The sequence below is a fragment of the Phlebotomus papatasi genome, chromosome 2 (assembly GCF_024763615.1).
Source record: "Phlebotomus papatasi isolate M1 chromosome 2, Ppap_2.1, whole genome shotgun sequence".
Classification (NCBI taxonomy): Eukaryota; Metazoa; Arthropoda; class Insecta; order Diptera; family Psychodidae; genus Phlebotomus; species Phlebotomus papatasi.
Genome location: NC_077223.1, coordinates 32890282 through 32902582, shown reverse-complemented (window position 1 = coordinate 32902582; position 12301 = coordinate 32890282). Strand labels below are relative to the sequence as shown.

General features: G+C 34.9%; 2 protein-coding genes across 5 annotated transcripts in view; one reads left to right on the top strand and one right to left on the bottom strand.

Annotated features, from left to right (window-relative positions):
* LOC129803520 (guanine nucleotide-binding protein G(s) subunit alpha) overlaps nt 1-12301 on the top strand; it is a 70548-nt gene that overhangs the window by 23962 nt on the left and 34285 nt on the right. For all 4 annotated transcript variants that reach the window (XM_055850136.1, XM_055850139.1, XM_055850137.1 and 1 more), the window contains exon 3: nt 11965-12061. In XM_055850136.1, coding sequence (XP_055706111.1) covers nt 11965-12061 — 97 coding nt within the window. The remainder of the gene's footprint in view (nt 1-11964; nt 12062-12301) is intronic.
* Nucleotides 5268-7001, bottom strand: LOC129803531 (uncharacterized). The gene is made up of 2 exons (XM_055850162.1): nt 5390-7001; nt 5268-5327 (listed from the first exon to the last, which is right to left on the bottom strand). Exons 1-2 carry the CDS (start codon nt 6200-6202, stop codon nt 5301-5303), a joined length of 840 nt encoding a protein of 279 aa, XP_055706137.1. The 5' UTR covers nt 6203-7001; the 3' UTR covers nt 5268-5300.

The window sequence follows — 12301 nt, the reverse complement described above, 5'->3', positions numbered from 1 at the left end:
ATTCAAGATTAGGGGAGACTGGGGCAAAAAGTCACAAATTGAAAATTTGAAAATTCAATATCTTTCAAGATAAAAGAGTTAGCGGTTTAAAATTTTTTCCATAGATGGCTTCCATAGACCTTCTTCAAAGTCTTAAGCTTTTTTCGAATTCGAACAAGGAATTTAGAAAATAAAAAATATTGAAATATTTTCCCTACAGCGGATATCAATTTTTATCCACTTATTTTCCAAAATTGATGCATTCGTAAATATTTCCTAAATTATTTGGATTCTTGGAATAACGAAGTCACTATCTATTTTAGAATTTTACAAAGATTATTTTCTCCAGAAATCCTTTTATTAAAAATGACCATTTGGGGTAAAAAGTAACAAAAACCGAAGCAATTTCTGATGTCTCACGGCGAGAAGAAACTTCATTTCCATGTCACGTTGATTTTTGTTTGCATTGGTCAAACGATATGCAGTCTCCTGTGTGTTTTTTCTAAAATAGCTTGAAAAGCGCTTTTCTCGTTCAGATAGAGAATACTGTGTTTTAAAAAGGTGTAGACTGTAGAGTAATAAATTTCCTATGAAAATATGTCATTTAGGTATTTTTTTTAATTTACGGAAGCCCGTAGTAAAGCAAATCAAAATGTGATAATATCCCATACCTGTTACTATTTGCCCCAGCCTAGCCCGCGGCGAAGTGTTTTTTTTTATATGGAGCTGTTTGAAGCCAACTCACAAATTGATCAGAAACTCAGCTTACACTTCTCAGAACAAGACCGCAATTAGACAGATATAGAGTATATTTATTCCTCTTTACAAGTCTCAGAGTCTTGTACACAAGCCTCATCTCAATTTTAACATATATCGTGTAACGGTCACGAGTGCAGAAAAATTCCCATACGCATTTGTATGTGAAAGTAAGAAATTGGCTTCAACTAGGACTAGGACTAGGCCTCAGCATTTTTGAAAATGGTCACAAAATTTCCTTTTAGATAATAGCTCGATTTATGTATTTCCTCGCAAAATACAGGAAAATCGCTTTCACTGAATTGTAGAGCAGTAAATTTCCTATAAAACTGCGCTAATTAGAAATTTCTGGGGCGCTGGAGTAGCTTGTAAAAAAATTAAATATCCGTTTTGTTACTTTTTGCTCCAGTGTCCCCTACTTCCTTCGTATTTTTTCCCATGTCCATTTTTCTTTGCCTATCTAAAATAGTGAGAAAATTTCAAGATTCCAAAATTATATTGGAATAATTTTTATTCGATTTTTCTATTTCGAACTCAGGAGGATCGAATCTTCCTAAGTTAGGAGCCATGCCCTTAATCATAAAGGGACGAAAAAACTAGTTTAGAAATTAACCCACCCTCTTCTGTCTATATCTTTCGGTCTATTTATCTATCTAATGATAATAAATGATAGGAAATAAAATACACTGTCAAATGTTTAACGCCTTAGTGAAAGAGACTGAATATTTAGTTATACACTAACAGAAAACAATTCATAGGAGCTGTATCAAATAAATCTCGTGTCACTAATGTTTGTTGAATTTTGGTTCCAATTACTGCGATTACTCTCATATGCAGTTCCAAAAATATGCTTGCAAAATGAACGCTTACTGAATAAATAACAGTTTGTGGCTAGTAGAAAGCTCTTGATAAACCTATTCCGTCATCCCAAAATAGTACAGCAAGCAGGATCAACAGATTTATTTGACTTGTAATGTTTGATTTCATAAATTGATTCCAATTTCAAATGATGACCCTTATAATTCACATTGTTCCAAGTTCTAGGTAAAATGTTATAACTTTTATAACTTGGCGATGGAAAAATTAAAAAGACTTGGAGGTGCACTTAACTATGTCTTTATTCACGGACAGTCGGATGTCGAGAGAGAGAGTATTTTTTGATACAATAGATTTATAGCGTTTGCGGAATGAACAAGTGTCGCCTCTTGCATTTCATCAATTAATTAATTAATATCGTTCGATATATCACCGATATATCATCATTCCCTTTTTTAATAGATTTCAACTTTAATTTTATATAATTCAAGATTCATTAAATTTACTTCCCGAAACCGTTTAACATTTGTATATTTCAAATTTCACTTTAGTTTAGATCATGTTTTAATTTGACTTCAAGGGCGACTTCTATTTGACTTTTTCAATCCATAGTTCTTAAAACTAACAATCGTGTTCTTCCATGTTCTGAAATTAACCACAGAGATTATTTATATAACAACCTTTGAGGAGGACGGCGGTCCCTAACGGATCTTCTTGGGAAACCACAAAAGCTGGGTTCATCACTCTCATCTGTAGTGGTGACTCCATCCTCAGCTGATTCCCATTCACTTTTATCATCAATGACTTCATCATCTAATGATTCTTCTTCTTCATTAATATTATTTTTGAAAGAAATAGAGGATTTCTTTCCCTTTTCCCCCCTTATTTTTAATTGATCCTGATGGGCCTGCCGCAAAATGTTATCAATTGCAATAATGTAGCGAACGCTACTCAAAACTTTTACTATTCTCGCAGGTACCCATTTAGCAAAACTACTTCCTACTACGTTATAAAATACTGATTGATTTTCTTTGAATTTCGGTTTCGGAATATCAAATGTTACGCGTTTTGTTTTGTTGCTAAAGCTATCCCTAACCTTACCAAAATTTTTGAAATGAGGGTTAATACGGTTAGATTTAGAATTTGGCACAAAATTAAACACTAACTCCGCCGGAGAGACGTGCGTAGTAGTAGTGGGAGCATGGTTGTATCGCGCCATAATATCTCTTAATATTTTGGGTAGTTGGTGAGAAGCAAAGTTCTGCACAACCATCTCTTTTCTTAGACTGCTTTTTACAGTTTGAACTGCGCGCTCACACAATCCATTGCTCTGTGGATGGTATGGCGGACTCTTCAGGACTTCAATGTTCTTCTGGTGGCAGTACTGAATAAAGCTTTGGGAGTTAAATGGTGGACCGTTGTCAGACACAATTTTTTCAGGTGTCCCCATTCGCGTGAAAATCTCATCTAAGGCTTCTTTCACATCTTCAGCGGAAGTATTCTTCATCAGAAACAGCTCTACCCATTTACTGAAACTATCAATTGCTATCAAGACTTGCTTCCCTGAGAAATGGAAAAAATCGAGATGCATTCTCTCAAAGGGATGAGTAGCCTGCTTCCACGGAATCGTATTTTTAGAATTTGACCTTCCCATGACGTTACAGCCCTCACAATTTTTCACAAACTTCTCTATCTCCTTATCCAGCCCTTTCCACCAGACCAATGATCGTGCCATGATTTTCATTCTCACTATCCCGATATGTGACTCATGGAAAATGTGGAGTATCTTCTTCCTCAACTTTCTGGGAATTAGTAATCTAAACCCATAGTACACACACCCTTCTTCTGTGGATAGCGAATCCCTGAATCTCCAATAATATTTAAGAGTCTCAGATAATTGACTGGGATTTTCCGGCCAACCCTGCACAATCATTTCACGAACGCGCTTGATTTCTCGATCATTCTGGGACACGGATTTTACAATCTCGAAGTTAACGGGACTATCGCGTTCATACAGTGCTTTCAACTGCCTGTCGTCTTCTTCATCCGTACCCTCATCGAGTGGGAGTCTTGAAAAACCGTCACAGTTCCCCTGACGTTTCCCAGGTCTATATTTAATCTCACAATTCATTGACGAAATCAAAGCTTGCCACCGCATCATTCTAGGAGAAAGAATAGCTGTTCCATTTCTTTTTGCATCGAAGATTGAAATCAACGGTCGATGATCGGTGTAAATCGTGAACTGATTCCCGTATAAAAATTTGTAAAATTTTTGAATCCCAAAAATTATTGCTGCTGCTTCCCTATCTAATTGGGAATAATTACTCTCTGCTGGAGTTAAGGTTCGCGAAGCAAAATAAATGGGTTTCTCATCTCCATTTTGATCCATATGAGACAAAACTGCTCCAAGTCCGTCAGGTGAAGCATCAACTGCCACAATAATGGGTAACTTCGGATCAAAATGCTTGAGAATGGTATCACTTTTCAGCAAGCTCTTGCATAATTCGAAACAATCGTGATGTTCTTGGGTCCACATCAATTTTTGCCCTAGGCGGTTCTCTTCCTTCAATAAATTGTAAAGGGGCCGCAAAAAATTCGCAAGATTGGGTATAAATTTCCCATAATAATTTATCAAGCCCAAGAATGCTTGAAGTTGTTTGAGGGTTTTAGGCTCAGGGGCCTCATCAAGGGCTTTCAATTTGTCCGGATTTGGTTTCAATCCCTGACTTGAGACAATGTGTCCAAGAAACTTTAATTCTTTAACCAAAAATCGACTTTTCTCGACATTGATTTTCACGTTATATTCGTCCAATTTCCCCAATACTTCCCATAGAGTATCTTTTACTTGGGATTCAGACTGACCGTATATCAGAATATCGTCTAAATAACAGACAACACCCTCCACCCCCGCCAAAATTTGATCAATTATGCTCTGAAAGATGCTAGGAGCGGAAGAGATTCCGAATGGCAACCGTTTGTACCTAAACAGTCCCTTGTGAGTATTGATTGTCAAATACTCTCGTGATTTTTCATCTACAGCTATTTGCTGGTATGCACCTCTAAGGTCAATTGCGCAAAAAATTTTTCCATCACTTAATTTTGCCAACAAATCGTCTATTTGTGGCAGTGGATAGTGTTCTTTTTCGATGAACCTATTCACACTGACTTTAAAGTCCACGCACATCCGAATGTGATCCCCTTTGGGCACAACTACAATCGGACTGGCCCAACGGCTATGTTGTACCGGTTCAAGAATATCTTCTCGACATAGCCGTTGTAATTCTTCTTCAACTTTTTCCCGAAGTTGGAACGGAATGACTCTTGATTTTACAAAAGTAGGAATCGCGCTCTCTTTCACAATTATTTGTGCCTGAAAGGTATCAATTGGACTCGTATCTGAAAAATCGCAAATATTTGGGAATTTACTTTGAATTTCCGCGATCATTTTATCGTCTTTAATTTCCGAAATTGTCTTGATTTTAGGGATTTGCGTTAATCTTTCTTGCCAACCAGGGAACATGACTTCCATCCAGTCGCGCCCGAGCAATGGTGCTGAATCACTTTTCGATTGAATTATGTATAAAAAGAGATGCTTGTTACTCACTTTTACTGGCACCTTACCCCTCACGATGACTGGATTGCCGTCAATTTGTCTCAAATTAATATTTCCTGGCTCCAATCGCTTTCCCGGAAAGAATTTCTCAAACGTTCCATGCCCCATTACCGTACACGCAGCTCCCGTGTCCACCTCAAAGGTTATATCCTTGCCATTCAACCTAAGAACAACGAACATGGGATTAGTACATTTGGGGTTAGAAGATGATGATGACGATGCCACCTGAAGACCATGCTGATTCCCGGAAGTACTTATCTGACTTTTGGTACGGCACATTGCAGCCCAGTGGCCTTTCTTCCCGCATAGACGGCACGTGCTGCTGGTAGCTCTGCATTCATTCTTGCCATGAGACAAGCCACAACGTCCACACGAAAAATCTCTATCATTGCCTTGGCCACTACTGCTTTGAGAGCGATGCTTTTTCCCTTTGCCTCGTGGTGTGCTCTTCTTTTGTACTCGTTGTACCGTTGTTTCCGGTTTTTTCTCCACTTTGTTCAGTCCAGACACTGCAGACTCCATTGACTTCACATTACGTCTCGAGCGAAATTCAGCAATGCACATGTTTTTTGCCTTTTCCCAGGTCAAATCCTGAACCAGGAATAATTTGGATTGAATTTGCTGGTCGTTGATTCCACTCACGAGTCTATCACGGAGTGCTTCATCCAAAAATTCACCAAAATTGCATTCTTCGGACATGTGCTTCAGCTCGATGATGTAATCTTCCACAGACTCTGCCTCACGCCGGAACCGCATGTTAAATTGGCAGCGCTCGGATATCACGTTGTTGGTTTCACTGTAGTGTTCTTGTAGCACTAACATAATATCCTTGTAAGTCTTCGATTCAGGCTTTGCTGGCGATAATAGGGAAACCAATTTTCCATAGCAGATTGGTCCCATGAGAGTTATCGCTACCGACTTTTTCTTGCTTTCCTCCACGATGTCATTTGCCGCCATGAGGTGATCCATGCGACTTTTGTAATGCGCGAAATTCATACCTGGCAAAAATGCTTCTATTGAGCCAAGTAACGCTGACATCTTCACACGCGAAGTCGTAGGGGTAGTCACTTGATCACTAGCCTCACTACTGGCCTCACTATTGTTCTTCGTCGTCGCCAGTTTTATAACTTGGCGATGGAAAAAGTAAAAAGACTTGGAGGTGCACTTAACTATGTCTTTATTCACGGACAGTCGGATGTCGAGAGAGAGAGTATTTTTTGATACAATAGATTTATAGCGTTTGCGGAATGAACAAGTGTCGCCTCTTGCATTTCATCAATTAATTAATTAATATCGTTCGATATATCACCGATATATCAATAACTTTATAAATATTTGATATAGCAACATTCAACACGTTATACCTTTGGTATGACAATATTAAAATTTTGAAATTGAAGGACAAGATTGCAAAGTAAGTTCAATATTTGATGTCATGCTAGGTTATAACTTTAGGATATTATTTTAACAGTATATTAATTTTCTAATACGTTTTCACAAGCCGAACTATCTCAGAAGGAAAGTTATCTTGTCACAATAGCAAGTGATGAATTGCTGAAATTACAATTAATATATTATTAAAGGTACATATAACATTTAAGAGCTTTGCAAAGTTAGGAAATTAATATGTTAACATTTTTTTAACCCATTTAATAATGAATAATTAATATTTTCTTAACTTTTAACAAACTTTTCAATAAGTAGTTTCCCCCAGAAGTCTTACGCAGAAAATGAAATTTTCAGATTGGACAGTTATGGTGGCTTTAAGAGCTGTCCAATTTTCAGAGTAATCTTGTCCAGAAAACTCTTGGAACAATAAAAAAAAAAAAAACAAAATAATAAACCATATCCATTTCACTGTCAAATCAGTCACTAGATAGGGGGAGATGGGGGTATTTTGAGCTGGGAGGTTATATTGAAATACTATACTTTCGCATATTTCTAAAAGATACTGTGCCTATTTTATTTAGTTTCACAATAATTTTGTGGAACTAAATTACATTAGGCGGAAGTGGGGCACTTTTCAAATTGATATTTTTCTCCCATTTTTAAGTAAATTTGAGCCTTATCGTGATATAATTTAGCTGCACAAACAGATTGAGATGCTAAATTACATTATGATATGGCTGAGTTCCACTTAAATATAGGAGAACAATCCCAATTTCAAAGGTGCCCCACTTTCAAAGGTCTCCAATTCCCCCTAAATTAATTTACAGTTTCCTTTAGATGCGTTAAAATCGCTTATCAATAGTGATAAAAATCACTAATTTCTATGTCGACAGTTTCTTCAGTAGATTAACCATTTTCAGGCTTATTTATGAAAATTTATTGACGTGAATTAACCTAAGAAGCCCTCTAATAAGCATTCCCGCTAGATTTTTGGCATAAAATAGTAATAATAATCGTCTGTGAAAAGCCTTTTCACCGAGACATTCCTCATTGAAAAATATTAGCTGGTGAAAAGTTCACGGGCGCTTAGAAACGGTTTCTGTGAAAGATTCGGGAGGTTTTCAAAAAACTGTCAAATGAAAGTCTCACAGCATCTCCGAATTTACTCCTTGGAGACATTACTGACAAATTTTATTTATTTTTTTTTTGTAATTCTTAAAAGTGGAGTTTAGACAGTTTAGACACCACAGAAAAATAATAGGTTACGAGTATAGGGGAAGACTTTCAGGCTTCGCACATACTCTGGCTTCGAACACCACATTTTTTCCATATTCGTTTACACTGTGCAACAATTTTAAACTTCTTTTTGTCCCTGGTTTCTCATGCTATTTTTTCTATTGCTAGGGTCAAATGATTTACGAAAATACTTATCATTTTGATTGTATTTTGTTTTTGCGCCTGGAATCTAGGCAAAACCGTTTTTGCCGTTTTTGATACTTGGGTGCCTATATCTTCGATTCTGCTGAACCGATTTATTTCTTAATATGGGAACATTTGTTCTCCTTTAGATGCCCGATAATTCTTTGGACAGATGGAGTTCGTACAACCGACACTAGGGACGCTGTAGTCTCATATATGTCAGAAAACATGAAAAAATCGAACTTTTAAGCAACTTTAATCAAAAATATCTCGAAAACTAGGACTGTCCCAAACAATCTGTTTTGTGGGTTTGATAGAGAATTTTATTAGCTACATTTTCATCCATATGCAACTTTTCACTCAGATTGTTTTTTAGCCTCGAAATTGAGGTTCAAACGAAAATTGAGCACTTAGCCAACTAGTGAAAACCTTCACAATTTCTGGTGTTAATATTTTTTTTTCTACCGATTAGACAACACAAGCCCTTATTATAATATTTAATGCTTGAATATCGATAACAAGGTGATTTCTGTATGCTATTTTAATTACTTAGCTTTTATTTTATTACTTAGAAATTTTTATAAAGCTTTAACTTATGTGATATACAAAGTAACACTTAGAAGTGCCAAAACTATTAGTTTTGTGTTTGTTTTCGTTTTATTTATCACTATTTTTGGATTTATTTCGACGAAAATTACGTAACCATGAGGTTAAAGCCGATAGTTGTAGGAAAACTTCCAGAGAAAAATAAAAACTTGAATTTTAAAAAAGGCTTTAATGCAGAGTTTTCCATGAATAACTGGTATGAAAAAGGTAAAATAGATGCTTATTGATTATAAAACGTAAATGTAATAAGAAATATTTAAAATTATACAATTAATATGCTTTTTTTGTAATAAAATTATTTGAGATTGAAGTAAGACTGAAATCTATAGTTACTAAGGCTATTATTTGGGTTATGAACTTGTATTATATCTAAATATACTTTATAAAACAGTAAAAATTATTAATCTTCTACAGTTGTCAAAAACAAGTTAAACAAATACCATGAGTTTTCTAAATTTGAAAAGAAAAAGTCAAAATGTGTGAAGTTTTCTCTAATCGGCTGAGTGCTCGTTTTTCGTTTGAACCTCAATTTCGAGGTTAAAAAACAATCTGAGAGAAAAGTTGTACATGGATGAAAATGTAGCTAATAAAATTCTCTATCAAACCCACAAAACAGATTATTAGGAGCAGTCCTAGTTTTCGAGATATTTTTGATTAAAGTTGCTTAAAAGTTCGATTTTTCCACGTTTTCTGACATATATGAGACTACAGCGTCCCTAGTGTCGGTTGTACGAACTCCATCTGTCCAAAGGATTATCGGGCATCTAAAGGAGAACAAATGTTCTCATATTAAGAAATAAATCGGTTCAGAAGACTCGGAGATAGGCACCCAAGTATCAAAAAAACGGCAAAAACGATTTTGCCTAGATTCCAGGCGCAAAAACAAAATACAATCAAAATGATAAGTATTTTCGTAAATCACTTGATCCTAGCAATAGAAAAAACAGCATGAGAGACCAGGGACAAAATCACTGTTGCACAGTGTTATTACTATTATTGACTACCCTATTTGATGATGCCACCCTGAATAAAAGGATATTTTTTCAATATTAGAATATTTTTGAATTATGAAATATAAGCAACAATCACTATTGTATATATTTCATAATTCGAAAATATCGTAATATTGAAAAAATACCCTTTTATTACAGGTGGTATTAAATGGGATAGTGGCATCATTCGGGGTATCCACCCTAAGTGCCAAATTTCGGCGTATTTGCATATGCAAGTGCCAAAGTCTGAAGTTTGAAATGTAATATTTTTAATACAAATTAATTTTTTTTTGTTACTTCTTTATAAGGAGTGTTGCTTGAAACCTTATAGACAGTCTATCGTCTTTATTTTCTCTAAAATTATTCTTAATACATTTTATAAAAATTAAGAGATAGCTTTGGTTGTCTATTTCGGCCATCGTCATTCTCATATTTCCTTGCCCTTCCGGAATTCTTCCAATGGCTTTTTCACGTCATCTCGTTTGTCGAAGCTACATTTTTTGATATTCTTTTGCATTTTATAATCTCTAGAGTATGCAAAAACTAAAAATTCATAGAAACTTCAGGAACAAAAAAGGTGGCCGAAATTGTAAGCTGGCCGGAATTTGGTACACTTACCCTATTTTTTTCAGGAAATGTGTGACTTAAGATTAGCTATTGAAATATATTGTCAGATTCAATAATAAAAAAATGGAAAAATATAAAGTGTTCTAAGCCAGAGTATGTGCGAAGCCTAAAAGTCTACCTTTATTTTTGAAACATAAATATAATTTTTATCGGTCAATGTTATATATTTTCCATTAGATGATAACCGGAGAAATGACTAAAATTAGGGTGGAGTAACCACTTATCGTCACTTTTAGGAAAAAGTGAAATTAATTGTATTATAACTTTTGACCCCTTATTATTAGATAACTCAAATTTGACACAAAGTTACTTATATATATTGGCTCAAGATTCTTCAAAACAATTGTCCTACAATTTAACGCGGGAGTACATAAGACTGATTTTTATTAACAATGCAAAAATAATCACTTCGTCGCCACTTTTTACCACTTTTTGCCAGTTCTGTAACCACTTCTCGCCGCCCACTTGGAAAAGTTCAAACTCGATTATTTTGAGCAATATTATGCAAAGAATACATTCAGCATTTCTTTTTCCTCATGATCACCTTATTATTACTCACTTTAAATGAATTTTCTTCACTTTTATTTGGGAAATCAAATTATTAGACTGTTGCAGAAAGTAAACAAAATAGATTTGACAACTGAGAATCTATGAAGTGAAGTTAGCGTCGCCTATTGAAAAGCTATGGCGACAGGTGGTGAATCAATTTTAGAATATTGCCACTTTCCGCCATGGTTCATTTTTACATAAAAATAATATAAAATGAAATATTAACTAACTAAATACAAATTTTATGTATTCCTCAAATGTAATTAAATGTTCAATAGACAAATTATTGAGTCAGAATTGGAAATTTTGTTCGAGAAAAATGTTTCATGACACTTACTATATTTGGTAAGAAATATTGGATTCGACGCACTTGCTTAAAGTATTCCTCTAAAAAATGCTCAAACATTTAAATTCAAAATAAAAAATTAGTGTTTTTCTGGTTTTTCTACTTTATACGTAGCAGCAATAAAAATACAAGTAACTTTGCGGCTCACTTATTTCATAAATCGTGAAAAATAGCTATTTCAATATAAGTGGCGAGAAGTGGGGCACTCTGGCCAGAAGTGGTGATTCCACCCTATATGTATTGCATATTCTTTTCGAAAAATATTCCCCATCATTCTCTAAATATACTTTAAGTATCTTTAGAAAAATATTCACTTACGTATATTTTAGCAGTCTAAAATTTTGTTAATATTTAGAGAGTAAATCCTCTCCATCATGGCAATCACTTAACTATGATGCATACTGTAGGTAGAGTACCAAAATGTATTTTGTAAGTAAATGTAATTTAATGCAGAAATAATCCGATTGTATTTGGGAACATCTTTTGGTAGATTGTTTAGTTTAGAGAATCATTCGAAAATGGCTCAATTCTCTATAGGTTTGTGCTTTTGTCGTTTTGAATATATGCAAAATATTCTCCTATAATTAGGGGGATTTTACATATATAGAGGTGATTGAAAATGCAACTGCATAAATTTGCTGAATATAAAATCCCTTTGCCATAAGGTCACTGGTCATGTGGATATTTTGGCCTTTGTGGCCAAAATTGTATTATTAAATATTTTGGTGGTCTGTCTATATGTACCATTTTTTCTTCCAGCCTTGATCTAAAAATGTATTTTCTCTCTCTCTCTCTCTTTATTTTCATTTGCATCCTTTAATGCTGTGCTGTGACAACAAATTTTGATACACATTGTGGTGACCAATTGATAGACGATAACCGGAGCGATGAGTACGCTGAATCCGCCGATTCAATTAGAGAAACCCGAGAATCAAGCAAGGGTTGATTATATTCAGGATGTGGCATCAAGTAAATTTGAACAATTATTTTATTATTCACATATATATATATATATATATTTTTGTATGAAATTTTCCAACTATTTTGAATGCAGATTCCAATCTGATGATTTCTCCCTTCTCACTTCATTCCAATCATGATGAATATAGTTCCATCCCTTTTTAGGAATTTAGTTTATAACGTTTGGGGAGTTTATTGAGGAATAAGTGAGACGGGGGTAGGAAGAGGGAAGATCGGAGTCAAAGGTAT